The sequence below is a fragment of the Artemia sp. Qi Xiang Cuo genome, chromosome 11 (genome assembly GCF_049724085.1).
Source record: "Artemia sp. Qi Xiang Cuo chromosome 11, ASM4972408v1, whole genome shotgun sequence".
Classification (NCBI taxonomy): domain Eukaryota; kingdom Metazoa; phylum Arthropoda; class Branchiopoda; order Anostraca; family Artemiidae; genus Artemia; species Artemia sp. Qi Xiang Cuo.
In genome coordinates this window covers 72,276,273-72,298,933 of record NC_142804.1, presented here as the reverse complement: position 1 = coordinate 72,298,933, position 22,661 = coordinate 72,276,273, and the positions used below count along the sequence as shown (strand labels likewise).

At 32.4% G+C, this 22,661-nt stretch overlaps 1 protein-coding gene across 2 annotated transcripts in view; it reads right to left on the bottom strand.

The window, feature by feature from the left end:
- nahoda (DOMON-like domain-containing protein nahoda) overlaps positions 1-22,661 on the bottom strand; it is a 182,713-nt gene that overhangs the window by 75,593 nt on the left and 84,459 nt on the right. For both annotated transcript variants that reach the window (XM_089097006.1, XM_089097007.1), the window contains exon 6: positions 18,300-18,530. In XM_089097006.1, the coding sequence (XP_088953132.1) occupies positions 18,300-18,530 (231 nt within the window). The remainder of the gene's footprint in view (positions 1-18,299; positions 18,531-22,661) is intronic.

Below are 22,661 nucleotides of genomic sequence, written 5' to 3'. Positions count from 1 at the left end.
AAACAAGGGCTTTCTCACTCCAGGAACTATACTCAAGCTTTAGTTTTTTGGGGTTTAGGAGAAAAAATGGTACCTAGGTTAGTTTAGGTTATGTATTTATTATATGCTATGCTTTATCCCCACCCTCCTAATGTGCCAATATACAGCCAAAATTTGTTTCTAAACTATTATATTTTTATCCTATTTTGTTTTATTTCACTAGCATTAACCAAACTTAACTTCTCGCATGTTCCCCAGATATTAGAACAGTACCTTTTTTTCGTGCATTGCTTTAGTATAAGTGTGACATCCTTTTCACTAATAAATACCCATAATTTTTTGAAGGCCTATAGGATATATGTTCTGAAAATTCAATCAATTATTATTATTGTTGATGGTTTGTCTGTGAATCCAGGCAATTTGATGTTCATATGTTAGTCCTAAAACTCAGCTGCCCTTGTCTGAGACTATAGGCAGGCAGACCTTATGTCACTTGTTCACCTGCAAATTCAGGCAACTTGTTGGGTCAACCAATTTTGTATGAATTTTGTGGTAGTGTAACTATCTGAGCTTATAAACTGGGTTGCATGTCGAAGATTTTACACAGGTAGACCCTATGTCACTTGTTTGCACACAAGGAAAAGTAACTTTTCAGTCAACCAATTTTCAATTAATTCTGTTTTAGTGTAACTGTCTTGGCTTATAGATTGGGTTTTCTGACTGCGGACTGCAAGTCCAGGTGACTTGGTGGTCACATATTAATCCTAAGACTTGGTCAAAATGCCTTAGACTCTAGGCGGACAGGCCTACTTGGAAAGTCTACTTGAATTACAATAGAGATGACTAAGATTTTTGAGCTGACTCACAACAGACAATGTCTATGGAAATTGCTGATGAAGAAGCATCCTAAGCCTAATTTTCCTGGCCATATACATTCTCAGGTAGGTTGACTACGTTTTAGAATTGATATGTGATCCCAAAGGTGCCTGAACTACAATTGGAACTATGAAAGGCCATCTGTATGACTTAGTTGTTTTCTCTATGTATCACTGGGGTCATGTAATTTCTTTGTATTCCATTTTAGTGGATCATATATTCAATAAGAAAACCAAAAGCATTCTGTATAACTTTATTCATGTTTCTCTATAATAATTTGATGTTTAAAAAGTCATACAGAAGACTATATCATTCTCCATGTTTAAAGGAAACAAAATATTGTTTATTGTTTGACTTTATAGCGCTTACTGTATAAGAGTAAATGACAATATTTGTTGCTTAGAGTATAAAGAACAAACGAATTTAATAGGCCTACTCATACAGTGCTCACCCGAGTAATTTGTATTTCTAATATAAAAAAACCTAAAAGGTATATGCTACTATTATATAGTAACTATGATGTAGATTTATATTAAAATATTCAAGCAAATCACACAGCCTACTAGGTGTCTTACCTTAGCCTACATAAGGTAGGCTATCAGTGGAAGTCATTGGGTCTGCAAAACTACCAATAGGGTAGCCTATATATTGATACTTTTTTTTAGAATCATTAATGTTTACCTTTATACTGCTTCATGGTTAAAAGATCCTGGAATGCAAAAAATCCGAGTAACATCAAGACTAGGCCTAGTCTAGCCAAGCTCTTTTCAAGAAGCATTCCTTAAAAGTATTTTTCAAAGAAAAGAGCTCTTCTGAACTAGGTTCCGATTTCTGTTTTACCAGAACATACAAGAAAACAACCCTTTCTAAGGATATATGCTGATTTATTTATTTTTTGGTTATTTTTTGCTGTTTCACAGCACAAGTTCTTTATTTTTGAATTTGGCCTCTAAGTTTCATATTTGAATACACTATGTAAACAGCTAATCTTTCTCCTTAAAAATTAATTATCGGTTTTTCACACTAATTTAAGACGTATATGGCTGTGTAAGTTTGCACTTGACCAATTTAAAGAATTAGTTTTCATTTTAGGTGTCCTTGATACTTTAAGAGTTTAGAATTTTAGCTTAGAGTCTTAGCTTGGAGTTTTTGTTAGAGTTCTAGTTTATTTTAGTTTTAGTTAAGAGTTTAGAGTTTTTAGCTTAGAGTCATAGCTTAGAGTTTTTGTTGAAGTTCTAGTTTAGTTTTAGTTAATAGTTTAGAGTTTTATATTAGAGTCTTATCTCAGAGTTTTTGTTAGAGTTGAAGTTTAGTTTAGTAATAGTTAATAGTTTAGAGTTATAGCTTAGAGTCTTAGCTTAGAGTTTTTGATATAGTTCGCGTTTAGTTTAGATATATTTAAGCGTTTGGAGTTGTAAATTCGAGTCTTCGCTTAGTGTTTTAGTTTAGCTTTAGTTTAGAGTTTTTCAGCTTAGAGCCTTAGCTTAGAGTTTTTTGGTGAGTTCTAGTTTAGTTTTAGTTAAGAGTTTTGTGTTATAACTTAGAGTCTTATCTTAGAGTTTTTGTTAGAGTTGTAGTCTAGTTTAGTTTTAGTTAAGAGTTTAGAGTTTTTTAGCTTAGAGTCTTAGCTTAGAGTTTTTGTTAGAGTTCTAGTTTAGTTTAATTTTAATTAAGAGTTTATAGTTTTTAGCTTATAGTTTTAGCTTAGAGTTTTTGTTGAAGTTCTAGTTTAGTTTAGTTTTAGTTAAGAGTTGAGAGTTTTATCTTAGAGTCATAGCTTAGAGTTTTTGTTAAAGTTGAAGTTTAGTTTAGTAATAGTTGAGTGTTTTGAGTTTTAACTTAGATAATTAACTTAGAGTTTTATTTTAGTTTAGTTTTAGTTAAGAGTTTAGAGTTTTTTAGATTAGAGTCTTATATTATAGTTTCTGTTAGAGTTCTAGTTTATTTTAGTTTTGATTAATAGTTTAGAGTTTTTAGATTAGAGTCATAGCTTTGAGTTTTAGTTAGAGTTCTAGTTTAGTTTAGTTTTAGTTAAGAGTTGTAGAGTTTTTAGCATAGAGTCTTAGCTTAGAGTTTTTTTTTAAGCTCTAGTTTAGTTTAGTTTTAATTAAGAGTTTATAGTTTTAGCTTAGAGTCTTAGCTTAGAGTTTCAGTTAGAGTTCTAGTTTAGTTTACTTCTAGTTAAGAGTTAAGAGTCTCGAGTTTTTATCTTAGAGTCTTAGCTTAGAGTTTTTTTTATAATTCTAGTTTACTTTACTTCTCGTTAATAGCTTAGAGTTTTAGCTTAGAGCCTTAGCTTAGATTTTTTGTTAGAGTTATAGTTTAGTTTAGTTATAGTTAATAGTTTGGTGTTTTACCTTAGAGACTTAGCTAAGAGTTTTAGTTTAGTTTTAGTTTAGTTATAGTTATAGTTAAGAATTTTGTTTTTTACCTTATAGACTTAGCTTAGAGTTTTAGTTTAATTCAGTTTTATTTAAGAGTTTAGAGTTTTAGCTTAGAGTCTTAGCTTAGAGTTTTTGTTTGAGTTCTAGTTTAGTTTAGTTTTAGTCAAGAGTTTAGAGTTTTAGCTTAGAGTCTTAGCTTAGAGTTTTTGTTAGAGTTCTAGTTTAGTTTAACTTTAGTTAAGAGTTTAGAGTTTAACTTAGAGTCTTAGCTTAGAGTTTTTATTAGAGTTCTAGTTTAGTTATAGTTAAGAGTTTGGAGTTTTACCCTAAAGACTTAGCTTAGAGTTTTAGTTTAGTTTAGTTTTACTTAAGAGTTTAGAGTTTTAGCTTAGAGTCTCAGCTTAGAGTTTATGTTAGAGTTTTAGTTTAGTTTTAGTTAAGAGTTTAGTGTTTTTAGCTTAGAGTCTTAGTTTATAGTTTTTGTTGAAGTTCTATTTTAGTTTAGTTTTAGTTTAGAGTTTTAGATTAGACTTAGAGTTTTAATTAGAGTTCTAGTTTAGTTTAGTTTTAGTTAAGAGTTTTTAGCTTAGAGTCATAGTTTAGTTTTATCTAGATTTCTATTTTAGTTTAGTTTATTTTAAGAGTTAATAGTTTTAACATATAGTCATATCTTAGAGCTTTAGTTGAATTTAAAGTTTATTTTATTTAAAGTTAAGCATTTAGAGTTTTGCCTTAGAGCCATAGCTTAGAGTTTTACTGAAAGTTCTAGTTTTATTAATTTTCATTTAAGATTTTCGAGTTTTAAATGAGTCTTAGCTTAGAATTTTTGTTAAAGTTCTAGTTTAGTTTAGTTTTAGTTAAGAGTTTAGAGTTTTACTTTAGAGTCTTATCTCAGAATTTTTGTTAGAGTTCTATTTTAGTTTAATTTCTGTTACAAGTTTGACGTTTTAACTTTGAGTTTCAGTTAGAGTTCTAGTTTCTTTTCTTTTAATTAAGAGTTTTTTGCTTTGACATGGAATCTTAGCTTCTAGTTTTACTTAGAGTTTAAGTCTAGTTTATTTTTAGTTATGAGTTTATAAATTTATCTTCGAGTCTTAGCATAGAGTTTTAGTTAGAGTTATAGTTTATTTTAGTTTTAGTTAAGAGTTAAGAGTTTTCAGCTTAGAGTCTTATCTTAGAGTTTTTGTTAGAGTTGAAGTTTATTTTAGTAATAGTTAAGAGTTAGAGTTTTAGATTAGATTCTTTGCTTAGAGCTTTTGTTAGAGTTGAAGTTTAGTTTAGTAATAGTTAAGAGTTCAGAGTTCTAACTAAGAGTCTTAGCGTAGAGTTTTATTTAGAGTTCTCGTTTAGTTTAGATATAGTAAAGCGTTTGGAGTCTTACATTCGATACATAGCTTGGAGTTATAGTTTAGTTTAGTTTTAGTTAAGAGTTTAGAGGTTTTTTTTAGCTTGTAGTCTTAGCTTAGAGTTTTTGTTATAGTTATAATTTAGTTTAGTTTTATTTAAGATTTGGGAGTTTTATCTTAGAGTAATATATTAGAGTTTTTTTTGAAAATCTAGTTTAGTTTAGTTTAGTTAAGAGTTTAGAGTTCTACCTTAGAGTCTTAGCTTAGAGTTTTTTGCTATAGTTCTAGTTTAGTTTAGTTTTAGTTAAGGGTTTAGAGTTTTTAGCTTAGAGTCTTAGCTTAGAATTTTTGTGAAGTTGAAGTTTAGTTTAGTCTTAGTTAAGAATTTAGAGCTTTTAGCTTAGAGTCTTAGCTCAGAGTTTTACTTAGAGTTCTAGTTGAGTTTAGTTTTAGTTAAGAGTTTAGAGTTTTATCTTAGAGTCTTAGCTTAGAGTTTTTGTTGAAAATCTAGTTTAGTTTAGTTACGAGTTTAGAGTTCTACCTTAGAGTCTTAGCTTAGAGTTTTTTTGTTGGGGTTCTAGTTTAGTTTAGCTTTAGTTAAGAGTTTAGAGTTTTAGCTTACAGTCATAGCTTAGAGTTTTTGTTAGAGTTCTAGTTTAGGTTAGCTTTAATTAAAAGTTTAGTTTTATAGCATAGAGTCTTATCTTAGAGTTTTGTTATATTTCTAGTTTTAATTAAAATTTTAGAGTTTTATCTTAGAATATCGGCTTAGAGTTTATGTTAGACTTTTAGTTTATTTTATTTTTAGTTAAGAGTTTCGAGTTTTAACTTAGAGTCTTAGCTTAGAGTTTTTTGTTAGAGTTCTAGTTTAGTTTAATTTTAGTCAAGAGTTTGATGTTTTACCTTTGAGTTTCAGTTAGAGTTCTAGTTTAGTTTACTTTTAGTTATGAGTTTGGTGTTTTACCTTAGAGTCTTAGCTTAGAGTTTTAGTTAGAGTTCTAGTTTAGTTTTAGTTAAGAGTATAGAGTTTAAGCTTAGAGTCTTAGCTTATAGTTTTTGTTAGAGTTCTAGTTTATTTTAGTTTTAGTTAAGAGTTTAGAGTTTTTAGCTTAGAGTCCTAGCTTAGAGTTTTTTTTTGTTGAAGTTCTATTTTAGTTTAGTTAATAGTTTAGAGTTTTATCTTAGAGTCTAAGCTTAGAGTTTTTGTTAGAGTTGAAGTTTAGTTTAGTAATAGTTGAGAGTTTAGAGTTTTACCTTAGAGTCTTAGCTTAGAGTTTTTGTTAGAGTTCTCGTTTAGTTTAGATATAGTTAAGCGTTTGGAGTTTTACCTTCGAGACTTAGCTTAGAGTTATAGTTTAGTTTAGTTTTATTTAAGAGTTTAGAGTTTTTTTTAGCTTGGAGTATTAGCTTAGAGTTTTTGTTAGAGCTCTAGTTTAGTTTAGTTTTAGTTAAGAGTTTGGTGTTTTACCTTAGAGTCATAGATTAGAGTTTTAGTTGGAGTTCTAGTTTAGTTTTAGTTAAGAGTTTAGAATTTTAGCTTAGAGTCTTAACTTAGAGTTTTGTGTTATAGTTCTAGTTTAGTTTAGTTTTGGTTAAGAGTTTCGAGTTTTTAGCTTAGAGTCTTAGCTTAGAGTTTTTGTGAAGTTGAAGTTTAGTTTAGTCATAGTTAAGAATTTAGAGTTTTTAGCATAGACTCTTAGCTTAGAGTTTTACTTAGAGTTTTAGTTTAGTTTAGTTTTAGTTAAGAGTTGAGAGTTTTATCTTAGAGTCTTAGCTTAGAGTTTTTGTTGAAAATCAAGTACATTTTAGTGAAGATTTTAGACTTCTACGTCAGAGCCTTAGCTTAGAGTTTTAATTGTAGTTGAATTTTATTTTAGTTATAGTTAATTGTTTAGAGTTTTAGTTTGTACTCTTAGCTTAGAGGTGTAGTTAGAGTTCTAGAAGAGTTTAGTTTTAGATAATAGTTTAGAGTTTTAAATTAAAGTCTTAGCTTAGAGTTTTATTTAGAGTTCTAGTTTAGTTTTAGTTAAGAGTTTTGAGTTTTACTTTAAAGTCTTAGATTAGAGTTTTAATTAGAGTTGAAGTTTCGTTTAGTTTAGTTATAGTTAAGAGTTTATAGTTTTAGCTTAGAGTTTTAGTTAGAGTTATTGTTTAGTTTAGTTTTAGTTAAGAGTTATAGCTTAGAGGTTTAGCCTAGAATCTTAGCTTAGAGATTTAGTTAGAGTGTTAGGTTAGACTCGATTAAGTTAGGTTAGATTAGGTTAGGTTAAGTCAGGTTAGGTAAGTTAGGTTAGGCTAGCTAAGTTAGGTTAGGATAGGTTAGCTAGTAAACATCTCTCCATGTTTAAGTTAAGTAAGGTTAGGCTAGATTAAGTTATGTTAGGTTAAGTTAGGTTAGGCTAGGTTAGCCTACGTACGCGCGTACTTAGGCTAACCTAACCTAACCTAACTTAACCTAACATAACTTAATCTAACCTAACCTAACCTAACTTAAACATAGAGAGATGTTTACTAGCTAACCTAACCTAACCTAACTTAGCTAGCCTAACCTAACCTAACTTACTTAACCTGACTTAATCTAACCTAATCTAACCTAACTTAATCTAGTCTAACCTAACACTCTAACTAAATCTCTAAGCTAAGATTCTAGGCTAAAACTCTAAGCTATAACTCTTAACTAAAACTAAACTAAACAATAACTCTAACTAAAACTCTAAGCTAAGACTCTAAGCTAAAACTATAAACTCTTAACTATAACTAAACTAAACGAAAATTCAACCCTAATTAAAACCCTAATCTAAGACTTTAAGTTAAAACTCAAAACTATTAAATAAAACTAACCTATAATTATAACTATAAATAAACCTATCAGGTAATACTTTAATGTAAAACTCTAAACTCTTATCTAAAACTAAACAAATTTATAACTCTAAATACACCAATAAGATAATAGTAAAAACTCAAACTCTAAAAACATAACTGAACCTAAAATACAATAAAAATACAAGTAAAAATCTAAGCTAAGGCTATGACGTAGACGTCTAAACTCTTCACTAAAATGTAATTGATATAAAACGAAAACTCTAATATAAAACCCTATGATAAAAATCAAAACTTTTAAATACAAATTCATTAGAACAGTAACTATAATTAAAACTCTAAACTTCTATTCTAAAAACTATAACTTTTTACTTATGACTAAACTAAACTTCAACTTCACAAAAACTCTAAGCTAAGACTCTAAGCTAAAAACTCTAAACTCTTCAAAACTAAACTAAACTAGAACTATAACATAAAACTCTAAGTTAAGACTCTAAGCTAAAATTCTAAACTCTTAACTAAAACTAAACTAGAACTCCAACTAAAACTCTAAGCTATAACTCTAATGTAAAACACCAAACTCTTAACTAAAACTAAACTAAACTAGAACTCTAACAAAAACTCTAAGCTAAGACTCTAAGCAAAAAAAACTCTAAACTCTTAACTAAAACTAAACTAAACTAAAACTCTAAGCTAAGTCTCGAAGGTAAAACTCCAAACGCTTAACTATATCTAAACTAAACTAGAACTCTAACAAAAACTCTAAGCTAAGACTCTAAGGTAAAACTCTAAACTCTAAGATAAGACTATAAGCTAAAACTCTATACTCTTAAATAAAATTAAACTAGAACTCTAACTAAAACTCTAAGCTAAGACTATAAGGTAAAACACAAAACTCATAAATAAAATTAAATTAAAATAGAAATCTAACTGAGACTCAAAGGTAAAACATCAAACGCTTAAATAAAATTAAACTAAACTAGAACTCTAACAAAAAACTCTAAGCTAAGACTCTAAGGTAAAACTCTAAACTCTTAACTAAAACTAAACTAAACTAGAAGTCTAACAAAAACTCTAAGCTGAGACTCTAAGCTAAAACTCTAAACTTTTAAGTAAAACTAAAACTATAACAAAAACTATAAGCTGAGACTATGCTAAAACACTAAACTCTTAACTAAAACTAAACTAAACTAGAACTCTAACAAAAACTCTAAGCTATGACTCTAATCTAAAACTCTAAACTCTTAACTAAAGATAAACTAAACTAGAACTCCAACAAAAAAAATTCTAAGCTATGACTCTAAGGTATAACTCTAAACTCTTAACTAAACTAAACTAGATTTTCAACAAAAACTCTAAGCTAAGACTCTAAGATAAAACTCTAAACTCTTAACTAAAACTAAACTAAACTAGAACTCTAACTAAAACTCTAAGCTAAGACTCTAAGCTAAAAACTCTAAATTCTTAACTAAGACTAAACTAAACTTCAACTTCACATAAAATCTAAGCTAAGACTCTAAGCTAAAAACTCTAAACTCTTGACTAAAACTAAACTAAAGTAGAACTATAAAAAAAAACTCTAAGCTAAGACTATATGGTGTAACTCTAAACTATTAACTAAACTAAACTAAACTAGATTTTCAACAAAAACTCTAAGCTATGACTCTAAGATAAAGCTCTTAACTAAAACTAAACTAAACTAGAACTCAAACAAAAACTCTAAGCTAAGACTCCAAGCTAAAAAAAAAACTAAACTCTTAACTAAAACAACACTAAACTAATACTCTAAGCTAAGTATTGAAGGTAAAACTCCAAACGCTTAACTATATCTAAACTAAATGAGAACTCTAACAAAACTCTAAGCTAAGACTCTAAGGTAGAACTCTGAACTCTTAACTATTGCTAAACTAAACTTAAACTCTAACTAAAGCTCTAAGCTTAGACTCTAATCTAAAACTCTAAAATCTTAACTATTACTAAACTAAACTTCAACTCTAACCACAACTGTAAGCTAAAACTCTAATATAAAAACTCTAAACTCTTAGCTAAAACTAAAATAAACTAGAACTTTAACTAAAACTCCACGGTAAGACTCTAAGATAAATTTATAAACTCATAACTAAAACTAAACTAAACTAGAACTCTAACTAAAACTCTAAGCTAAGATTCCATTGTAAAACATCAAACTCATAACTAGAAGTAAACTAAACTAGAACTCTAACTTAAACTCTAATGTAAAAAATCAAATTCTTAACTAAAACTAAACTAAGCTCGACATCTAACAAAAACTCTAAGCTAAGACTCTAAGCTAAAACTCGAAACTCTTAGCTAAAACTAAACTAAACTATAGGTCTAACAAAAACTCTAAAATAAGACTCAGCTAAGACTCGAAACTCTTATCTAAAACTTAACCAAACTATAACTTTAAGTAAAACTCTAAGCTATGACTCTAAGCTAAAACTCTAAATTCTTAACTGTAACTAAACTAAACTTTAACTCTAACTAAAACTCTAAGCTAATACTATATGGTAAAACTCTAAACTCTTAAATAAAACTAAACTAAACTATAAATCTAATTAAAACTAAACTATGACTATAATATAAAAACTCTAAACTCTTAACTAAAAGTAAACTAAACTAGAAATCTAATTAAAACTCTAAGTCTAAGCTAAAACTCTAAACAAAAACTAAACTAAACTATAACTTAAAAAAAAACTCTAAACTAATACTCTAAGTTAAAAACAATAAAATCTTAAATAAAACTAAAACTAAAACTCTAACATAAACTCTAAGCTGAGACTCTAATCTAAAAATATAAACTCTTAAGTAAAACTAAACTAAACTAAAACTCTAAGCTAAGTCTCTAAGGTAAAACTCCAAACTCTTAACTATAACTAAACTAGAACTAAAACAAAAAATCTAATATGAGAATATAAGTTAAACTCTAAACTATTAAACAAAACTAAACTAAACTAGAACTATAAATAAGACATTAATATAATAACTTAATCTAAAACTCTAAACTCTTGAATAAAACTAAACTAAACTATAACTATAACAAAAAATCTAACATAATATTCTAAGATCAAACTCTAAACTAGTAACTAAAACTAAACTAAAATAAACCTCTAAGCTAAGTCTCTAAGTTAAAACACCAAACTCTTAACTATAACTACACTAAACTAGAACTCTAACAAAAACTCTAAGCTAAGACTCTAAGCTAAAACTCTAAACTCTTAACTAGAACTAAACTAAACTAGAACTCTAACAGAAACTCTAAGCTAAGACTCTAAGCTAAAAACTCGAGACTCTTAACTCTTAACTAAAACTAAACTAAACTAGAACTCTAACTAAAACTCTATGCTAAGACTCTAAGGTAAAACTATAAACTCTTAACTAAAAGTAAACTAAACTAGAACTTCAACAAAAACTCTAATCTAAAAACTCTAAACTCTTAAATAAAAATAAACTAAACTAGAACTCTAACTAAAACTCAAAGCTATGACTATAAGCTAAAAACTCTAAACTATTAATTAAAAATAAAATAAACTATAACTCTAACAGAAACTATAATCTAAGACTCTAAGCTAAAAAACTCTAAACTCTTAACTAAAACTAAACTAAACTAAAACTCTAAGTTAAGTCTCTAAGGTAAAACTCCAAACTCTTAACTATTACTAAACTAAACTTCAACTTCAACAAAAACTCTAAGCTAAGACTATAAGCTAAAAACTCTAAACTCTTAATTAAAACTAAACTAAACTAGAACTCTAACAAAAACTCTAAGCTAAGCCTCCAAGCTAAAAACTCTAAACTCTTAACTAAAACTAAACTAAACTAGAACTCCAACTAAAACTCTAAGCTATGACTCTAAGGTAAAACACCATACTCTTAACTAAAACTAAACTAGAACTCTAACAAAAACTCTAAGCTAACACTCTAAGCTAAAAAACTCTAAACTCTTAACTAAAACTAAACTAAAACTCTAATCTAAGACTCTAAGCTATAACTCTAAACTCTTAACTATATCTAAACTAAACTAGAACTCTAACAAAAACTCTAAGCTAGGACTCTAAGCTATAACTCTAAACTCTTAACTATTACTAAACTAAATTTCAACTCTAACAAAAACTCTGAGATAAGACTCTAATATAAAACTCTAAACACTTATATAAAACTAAACTACAACTTCAACAAAAACTCTAAGCTATGACTCTCAGCTAAAAACTCTAAACTCTTAACTAAAACTAAAATAAACTAGAACTCTAACAAAAACTCAAAGCTAAGACTCTAAGCTAAAATTCTAAACTCTTAAAGTACCAAGGACACCTAAAATAAAAACTAATTCTTTAAATTGTTCAAGTGCAAACTTACACAGCCATATACGTCTTAAATTAGTGTGAAAAAACGATAATATATTTTTTAAGGAGAAAGATCACCTGTTTACGTAATGTATTCCAATACGAAAGTTCGTGGCCAATTTCAAAAATAAAGAACGTGTGCTGTGAAACAGCAGAAAATGACCAAAAAATAAATAAATCAGCATATAGCCTTAGAAAGTGTTGTTTTCTTATATGTTCTGGTAAAACAGAAATCGGAACCTAGTTCAGCAAAGCTCTTTTCGTTGAAAAATACTTTTAATGAATGCTTCTTGAAAAGAGCTTGGCTAGACTAGGTATAGTCTTGATGTTACTAGGATTTTTGGCATTCCAGGATCTTTTAACCATGAAGAATTTTAAAGGTTAACATTAATGATTCTAAAAGAAAATATCAATATATAGGCTACCCTATTGATAGTTTTGCAGACCTAATGACTTCCACTGATAGCCTACCTTATGTAGGCTAAGGTAAGACACCTAGTAGGCTGTTTGATTTGCTTGAATATTTTGATATAAATCTACCTCATAGTTACTGTATAATAGTAGCATATACCTTTTCTGTTTTCTTATATTAGAAATACAAATTACTCGGGTGAGCACTGTTTGACTAGGCCTATTAAAGTCATTGGTTCTTTATACTCTAAGCAACAAATATTGTCATTTACTCTTATACACAAAGCACTATAAAATCAAAACAATAAGCAATATTGTGTTTCCTTTAAACATGGAGAATGATATAAAGTCTTCTTTATAACTTATTAAACATCAAATTATTATAGAGAAACATGAATAAAGTTATACAGGTTGCTTTTGGTTTTCTTATTGAATATACGATCCACTAAAATGTAATACAAAAGAAATTACATTACCCCAGTGATACATAGAGAAAACAACTAAGTCATACAGATGGCCTTTCATATTTCCAATTGCAGTTCAGGCAACGTGGTGGTCACATATCAGTCCTAAAACTTAGTCAACCTACCTGAGAATTTATGTGGCCAGGAAAACTAGGCTTTGGATTCTTCTTCATCAGCAATTTCCATAGAAATTGTCTGTTGTGAGTCAGCCCAAAAATCATAGTCATCTCTATTGTAATTCATGTAGACTTTCTAAGTAGGGCTGTCGGCCTAGAGTCAAAGGCATTTTGACCAAGTTTTAGGATTAACATGACCACTAAGTCACCTGGACTTGCAGTCCGCAGTCAGAAAACCCAATCTATAAGCCAAGACAGTTACACTAAAACAGAATTAATTGAAAATTGGATGACTGAAAAGTTACCTGTCCTTGTGTGCAAACAAATGGCATAGGGTCTACCTGTCTAAAGTCTTAGACATGCAACCCAGTTTATAAGCTCAGACAGTTACACTACCACAAAATTCATACAAAATTGGTTGACCCAACAAGTTGCCTGGATTTGCAGGTGAAAAAGTGACATAAGGTCTGCCTACCTGTAGTCTCAGACAAGGGCAGCTGAGTTTTAGGACTAACATATGAACATCAAATTTCCTGGATTCACAGACAAACCATCAACAATAATAATAATTGATTGAATTTTCAGAACATATATCCTATAGGCCTTCAAAAAATTATGGGTATTTATTAGTGAAAAGGATGTCACACTTATACTAAAGCAATGCACGAAAAAAAGGTAGTGTTCTAATATCTGGGGAACATGCGAGAAGTTAAGTTTGGTTAATGCTAGTGAAATAAAACAAAATAGGATAAAAATATAATAGTTTAGAAACAAATTTTGTCTGTATATTGGCACATTAGGAGGGTGGGGATAAAGCATAGCATATAATAAATACATAACCTAAACTAACCTAGGTACCATTTTTCCTCCTAAAGCCCAAAAAACTAAAGCTTGAATATAGTTCCTGGAGTGAGAAAGCCCTTGTTTATAGAGCATAAGATAGGAAATTAGTGGGTAGTGTTATCTGTTTGGAGATATTATGTAATCAATTGACAAAAACCATAAAACAGACATAAATTGATGTTGTCATCCAAGAAAAACAACAAATAAATTGACCGACACTCATAACCATTCAGAAAACATCCATAAAAGTGAGAAAATTCCTGTTTTTTCATTCTCACTGACAAAAACCATTAAACAGACATGAATTTCTGTTGACAACCATGAAAAACATCAAATAAATTGACCAACACACATAACCATCCAAAAAAAAGATCCATAAATGTGAGAAAATTCATGTTTTTCCATTCTCACTGACAAAAACCTTAAAACATACATAAATTGCTGTTGACATCCATTAAAGTGAGAAAGTTCCTGTTTTTTCATTCTCACTGACAAAAACCATAAAACAGACATGAATTGCTGTTGACATCCATGAAAAACATCAAATAAATTGACCAACACACATATCCATCCAACATACATAAATTGCTGTTGACATCCATAAATGTGATAAAATTCATGTTTTTCCATTCTCACTGACAAAACCCATAAAACATACATAAATTGCTGTTGACATCCATTAAAGTGAGAAAGTTCCTGTTTTTCCATTCTCACTGACAACAAACAGACATAAATTATGTAAAAAAAGTTGTAGGTGGCAGCACATGTGTTCTCGTACGAGCTCATGAGGCATCTCTACTGGTATTAGGCTAAGTTTTCCATTTCAGGTCAACTAGAGAAGGTATGAAACTAAATCAAACAGTAATATTTGTTTCCAGATTTTTAACAGGGTCTATATTGTTAAATATTGCTGAAAATTTTTCTCCAGCATACAAATAGCAGGCCAAACTATAAAGTCTTAAAAAAACGAAAAGATTTAAAGTATTATTTTCTTTATTCCCTGAAAAAACTATGTCAATATAAAACGAACATAAATTAATTAAAAAAACTGTTTCCACAAAATAAGTTTCTCAAAGAAAAGTAAAGAACTCCATTGAACCAAAAATTAGCAGAAATAAAATCGAATAATCTACGAAGCGTGAAGCTCCCACAAATCAGCATTGATAAATGAATCAAACCAAAAACAAAAAGAACTTACAACAAATAACCGATTCAAACTCCAAAAGAGCAGAATTTAAAATAAGTTGGGCTCAAAACCCCTATGCCTTCCCAAGGCCAGAACAAAATTTGCACTTTACTGAAAAAAATACAAATGAATGTACATTGTCAGTTTATATACCTATACTGATATTTAGTAATCAAATGTTAATATTATTTGATTTATTAAAGTTATAAAAGTCAAAACATTTATGTTTTTTTGAAGCCCCAAAAACCCTCCTAAGCTCTTTTGATGGACATTTTGTAATGCTGTTACATTTTTATCAATTAGATTAATCGATTTACCGCTACATATGCATTCATTGGAGTAGACTTAATCATATATACTAAAAATGCCACATGGTTACTATAGTAACATGACTTTATTTGCCAGTTTTCTTGGGCCATTTTCTATTTAAGCCTTTTACATCGAAAAAGCAACAACCAAAAACAACTAAAAAGTGCACCGTTATCGCCTTCGGAACGTTTATGTTATCAAATATTTCTTCCATATCATTGTCACGAAACAATAGCTAAAAATTTTGTGCTGCTATCGAAGTGCATATCACGAATGAGTTTATTTTGAGGGAAAAATTCCTGGGGGTGGAGGAAACAAAATATACAAGTGAATTATGCAAGAAATGTATGAAACCACGTAAATTTCTTGAGTATTCTTTGACAGGAGATAGATCCGATTGGTCTACCAGTACTCGCATATCTCCTGCTCATACTCACTGGTGGATCCAGGGGGCAGGAAAATCCCCCCAATATTTTTTCTGGCGTCCTCAATCCGTGTCTTTCTGTTTTTCACTCTTTTTTTGAACAAATTTGTCAGTTTGATCAATTATGGGCGCCCTTGTCACATTGGCCCCCAAGATTTTACTTTTGATCCGTCTTTGCCCCCCCCCCAAGATTTTTCATGGCGCCCCCATTCCGTGTTTTTTTCTGTTTTTCACAACTTTTTTTTTAACGAATTTGTCAATTTGATCAATTATTGGCACCCTTGTCACATTGCCCCCCCCCCAAGATTTTATTCTTGATCCACCTTTGCTCCTACTATCTATAATCGTTGATAATTGGTCTATAGGAACGTAAAAGTCTATATTAGAATGTCTAACAAGACAATCTAGTTGTTCGTCACAGAAACCCTCTAGCTGACGAACACTAATAATAACACAGTAGGGTGCTCATTTCATGGGATGGGTGCCACCAGGGAGATCCGGGGCGATGCATCCTATACTGGGAAACATGAAAACATTTTCAAACGTATGATAAGAGTAAAATAAGGAATTTTTGCATTAAATCCTGGTTAAAAGAAAAATTTTGGTAACACCACTCCTCTCACCCCGAAAATTCTTTTCGGTGACACTCTTGTTTAATGACCATTGCGACACTTACTTATTGTGTCATGTATATCTATTAGGATATATAAAATAAAGAAGATATCCTTGCAAAACTGCCACGGATACAAAATTTTGAATATTCGCATTCTTATGCTTATCAAACAAACATGCAGGGCACCTAAAAGTCAACATCTTAAAAATAATGCACCTGACATTAAAAGTCGGGCTGTGAAAGTCGAGGGTGCACATGCCCACTCGAGGGGGCATGAGCAAAATTCCGAATTGCTACTATAATGAAGTGGAATCTACAAAGAACACTTGGTACTGGTGCGTTATAAGGTCACTTTGATATATACTAATGAGAGACGAAACCCGCCGGACTGGTTATTTCTCAATACCGGTCTCTTGAAATGGAATACAAAGAGTAGTTGTCATTGCGTTTACGATAACTGTTGGTTTTTGGGGTTTAGGAGGGAAGGTGCCTAGGTTAGGTTACATATTTAATATATGCTATGCTTTACCCCACCCCCTAATGTGCAAATATATAGCCCAAATTTGTTTCTAAACTATTATATATTCATCAAATTTTATTTTATTTCATTTGCATTAACCAAACTTGACTTTTTAGAAGTGACCATATAAAGCACCAGTACCAAACACTTTAAACCGGTCAATTTGTGGATACTCAGTTCGACCAGCACGAGAAAGACCAGAGAAGAGAGAGAAGGAAGATACATATTCAATTTTGATTTATTATGCCAATAACCTGTAGCAAAAGTGAAGTGGGTATGATTGTACTGGGTAATGCGCTTGAGTACATGTTTAAAGCACATTTCAGAATGTTGTAAGTCAAATTGGCCTCCAAAACATAATTTAATTTTCAATTGTGAAACTATTATTTACTCATTTTTTGTTATTAATACATAGTCTTAGGAAAACTTCATAACCACATATAGAGTTAAAAGACAATGATGTTGAAATAAATAGAAAAGGCCAAGGTTAAATTTTCACAAACTCAACTGAAATCAAAAGTAAATTCTTGAAGATTACAAGAAAACCAAATTTTCCCTTCCTTTTTCTTGAAGAAACGAATTGTTCAAAAAACGACTGTATAGTTTTAGACTTTTAGTAGCTTAAACTACGGACCGTCTATAGGCCGTCTATAAACCTGGCCCAATGCCGAATCTGAACAGGAAGGACAAAAATGAACAGAAAATAAAGGCTGATGGAAATTTGATCCAAATGGACTTTATAATAAAAATTATTTATTTTAATAAAAGTGTTTTTGTAATTTAATAAGTTATGGATTTAAAACTTCGAAAGGTTCTACGCTCGTCCTATTATACATTTTTAAATTGTAACACCTGCTAATATGTCAGACCTTTTAGGGGATGCGCATTATCTACTATTTCGTAACAAATTTAACAGTCAGTACCCTTTTCATGTCCAAATTAAGGATTCAAAAAGCAGTTAATTCAAATGTAATATATTTCAGACCGTTCAGTGTATTCTTACATCACGGTTGCCATCTCTTGGCATTTTCCCAGAAATCTTTGTATCTAAGTTCTGACCTTGTTAGGAAAAGTACGTGTATAATGGTTATCCTAAAAGCGTATATTAAGCATATATATTATTATTGGTTAAATACCTCGGATTTTTCATGTCTAGCGATTTTTTTGTCAGTGAATCTTGTTATATTACCGAACTCTCTTTAGCGGCCAAGGTGCAGACCCAGCAACCAAGCATTGGGAAGGGGACGGATAAGGGCTCCTAAACCACATTTCCCAAGGAAAGAAGCCTGCAACAATTTTATCGGATGGAGAGAGGGGGTAAGGTTTAGGAAAAGACTTTATTTAACTAAAAGCTTATGTTTTCTGAATTATCAAACCTTTTTGTCTTTTTTATTATTTATGAGGCCCAGGGAGATGCTTAAATACACATAATAAGCACAAAAGTCCACAAATAGGCACTTTTTATGGTATTTTTTTTTCGATTTTTTAACAGGAAAAACGGCTTCTGTATTTACGGATGATTAAGACTGATTCTTGAATATATTTGAGGCAGAAAAAGTCATAAATTATTCTATTGTGACCCAACTCATCCACGGATTTATCTTTGCGGAATTACATAGTTCTTCTGAACTATTTAAAACTACTTACTACTAGCACATCCTGGACCAAACCATCCTGCTTCACAAAAGCATTGTTTTCCTGGTGAAGTAGTCGATTCAATTTCGATACACTTTCCATGACTTCCACAGTCCCGGTCATCGATGCATTCTTCCTTATTTTGACATCTTGGACCTGAATAAAGTCGGTCACATCGGCAGATTAATGGACGACCGGGTAGTATCCTTCCATGGCCAGAACAATCTTCTCTGTATTCCTGTCCTTAAAAGAGAAAAAAATCAGCCACTAACACAGAAGGATACAGAGGGGTGGCAATAAATGTGCATACAATGTGGCGCGTGCCAGGCTTGGTGGAAGTGCATTCCATTAGGTGCGAGGAGACTTGAGTTGACACAAGTGTCCCTACACGCAACAAGGAAAAAGTCACGCGTGGTAGAAAAGTGGCAATTAAAGATATGCATTAAGTGACGCCACGGCGGAGAGAAGGTAAACTACTTGCAATGTACTAGCTGAAAGTGAGACAAACACGAGCTTGAAAACTTTGAAATCCGAGCTGTATTTTATTCTTTTTCTTAGGCAACTGAGAATGTGGCTCCAAAACAAGCAAAAATTTATCCATTAAGAACTGGTTAGAATCCTAGATTCCTGGTTAATCATGATTAGCTTTTAATGCTGGAAAACCCACATTTTGCTTGTCAAACAATGTGCAGTAATCTCAGAAGGAGTTTCATTTTGTGCAGGAAATATGTTTTTCTATCTCGTAGAAAGAATGTTCAGTGTAAATGGATAATTCTTTTATTAAAAAATAGCTAGTCAAACTTATAAGTACAGGAGGGGGTCCGACTCCGAACAGTACCACGTGGTTTATGGTTTTCTCAGTGAGAATGAAAAAACAGGAATTTTCTCACTTGAAAAACCATGAATTTTGTCACACTTATGGTTGTTTTCATGGATGGTTATGTGTGTTGTTCGATTTATTTGATGTTTGTCTCGGATGTCAACATCAAATTATGGATGTTTTATTGTTTTTGTCAGTGAGAATTTGAAAAACAGGAACTTTGTCACATTTATGGATGTCAACAGCAATTCATGTCTGTTTTATGGTTTTGTCAGTGAGAATGAAAAAACAGGAACTTTGTCACATTTATGGATGTCAACAGCAATTCATGTCTGTTTTATGGTTTTCTCACTTGTTGTTCGATTTATTTGATGTTTTTCATGTCTGTTATATGGATGATCCAGAAATAGTATTTGATGTTGTTTCTCGAGCCAAATGTTATGACTTTCCCGGAAACAGTTAGATCACGTGTTTCCTTCTCAGCCAATCAGCGAGTCGGATACATCCTCCTTCTCAGCCAATCAGAGACGTGCTTACATATGATTTTCCCCGTTACATAACAATTCACCATTGACATTCGCTGAGAGCGTGCACTTACAACAACAAAAACCCGGAATTTGGAACACCTGTGCTGTCGACCTCAATTCACCTATCGTGAATCAATAATTCCCCTTAGAAACAACAAATTAATTTCCCCATTTCTTGACAGATCAATCAATCAATGACATCATCTGTCAGACTTTAAAAATTTTCGCCCTAGAAACATTTCTCCAGGAATAGATCCAAGTCATTAATGTCTTTGCCTCGGGAACAGTTCTACTGGTCGAACTCCAAAGGATATTAATAACCAAAGGCCATGGAAACAATCAGGCAAGAAACATCTTAGCGATGAATTGTTTTAGCGCGCGAAAAGGTTTCCTATTAATTTGAAATGCGTTAGCGCAGAGATGCCAATAACAAAGGAACACGCTGAATTTGCGTTTAGTGATTATTTGGGCGAAACCGTTTTAGACAGGTTATGGAACTATTTCGGCGAAACAGATAGAGACATTTTAAAAGAAGATTTTTGAAGAGATTTTAGAAGAGAATTTGAGTGTGGTCGTTATAATACACAAGTTTCATTTGAACAGTGTTGTGAGGTCCTCTAACCCAACCCCAAAGGGTTCCAATCCTCCTACCCCAACCCCGAAGGAAGCCCCCGGTCCTCAAAAGCCCCCCGAGCTCCCAAAGGCCCTCCACCGGTCCCCAAATGTCCCCCAGGCCCCCAACTGTCCCCCCGGACCCTCAAAGGCCCCCCAAGCTCCCAAAGGGCCACCGGCGCCCCCAAAGACCCACCCAGGCCCCCCAAGGCCATCCCCCGGCCCCCCAAAGGCCCATCGAGCTCCCCAAGGACCAACCGGGTCCCCAAGGCCCTCCACCGGTCCCCAAATGTCCCCCAGGCACCCAAAGGCCCACCCAGTGCCCCCCCCAAAGGCCCATCGAGCTCCCAAAGGACCAACGGGGTCCCAAAGGCCCTCCACCGGTCCCCAAATGTCCCTCTGGACCCCCAAAGGCCCTCCCTGTGCCCCAAAGACCCACCGGTCCCCAAATGGCCCACCGGACCCCCCCCGCCCATCGCTGGCCAACACCCCCCCAACCGGCCCCAACGTTCCCTCCTGACCCCCAAAGGCCCTCCCGGTGCCCCTAAGGCCCTCCATGTGCCCCCATTCAATTATCAGAAAGTATTGTGACACAATTGATAGAACATATGAAATTATTGATGAACTTGAAGCCTTGGCAGCCACAATTAGAAATGTAAGTTCTTTTTTCATTTTTTATTTTAAAAATAAAATTGTTTTCCGTGGTCACCCTCTACTCTATTGGGGTAAACCCCCCCCCCCTATACAAACGTCCCTATATGATGTTTATACTCGATAAAAAGTGTAAAATACGCTCTTTTTTCGTTACGTAAACCCCATCCTTCCTCCGGCACGAGGCCTATAATTAGCTGTCATCCTTTCCCCTCTGTGTTTACGAACGCAGCAGCCAAAGTCAAAAGGAACTGTTTCTCCGTCAAAATTAAAACACTTTGAGGCAATTGTAATAATTAGGCGCAGACGCAATGTGTTATTTTGGAGAACCGGTGAAATCTCGTTATTTTCAAATTAAGATCTAACAATATATTTAGGACATTGGCGAAAGGGGGAGGGGGCCATGCCTCAATTCTGTCGCCATCATTGTAAGGTGAAAACAAACTGTTTCTTCGCGTGAAAAGTAAGGGGGGTGAGTTTAAGAAAAGGATACCTTGCTTGATTATGCGTAAATTGAATATCATTTTTACCATATCCTTCGGTGGAGGGAGGGGGTATTTTCCAATGTCTTTTCTCAGGGATATTTTCCGTGGGGGTTATTTTCCGTGGGCTGTTTTTTCTGGGTGTGTGATAAATACCAGCTATCGTAAATAGATATGGAAAGATAAAAAATACCGTTAATACTTTAAATGCATCAAACAAGGCGTGCACAATGCAGATTAAAACCAGAAAAGAACAGAAACGCCTAAAAATAAGAAATTAGGCCGATTTATATAGGCAGGCTTTTGAAGGGCTCAGTGAGCCGTAATTCACAGATTCAAAAAAGGATGCAATTAGTATATTTCACGAAACCTGATTTGGGAGGTGTAGTTTGATTTTTGGACTTTTCAGAGCTAGGATTCTTAGTCACTCATAGGTGTTTGTTGTCTGAAACTTCGGGTTTGGGATGAGTAGTTGGCTATTTCAGACTTTTCTGAGCTAAGGTTTCTTAGTATTTCGTAGGTGAATGCTGTCTGAAACTTATGATTTGGGATATGTAAATTACTATTTCGGGCTTTTCTGAGTTGGATTTCTTAGTCTTTCATAGGTGTGTAGTGTCTGAAACCTATGATTTGGGATGTGTAGTTTGCTATTTTCGACTTTTCTGAGCTAGGTTTCTTAGCCTTTCATAGGTATGTGTTGTCAGAACATTATGATTTGGGATGTGTAGTTTGCTATTTCAGGCTTTTCTGAGCTAAGGTTTTCTAGTACTTCGTAGGTGAATGTTGTCTGAAACCAATAGTTTGGGATGTGTAATTTGCTATTTCCGACTTTTCATAACCGGATTTCTTAGTCTTTTGTAGGTGTGTGGTGTCTGAAACCTATGATTTGGGATGTGTGGGATTGCTATTTCAGACTTTTCTGAGTTGGATTTCTTAGTCTTTCATAGGTGTGTAGTGTCTGAAACCTATGATTTGGGGTGGGTGGATTGCTACTTTTGACCTTTCTGAGCTGGATTTCTTAGCCTTTCATAGGTGTTTGTTGTCTGAAACATATAGTTTGGGGTGACTAGTTTGCTATTTTTGACTTTTCTGACCTAGGTTTCTTAGCCGTTCATAGGTGAGTGTTGTCTGAAACCTATGATTTGGGATATGTAATTTGCTATTTCTGACTTTTCATAACCGGATTTCTTAGTCTTTCGTAGGTGTGTGATGTCTGAAACCTATGATTTGGGGGTGTGTGGGTTGATATTTTTTGACTTTTCTGAGCAGGATTTCATAGCCA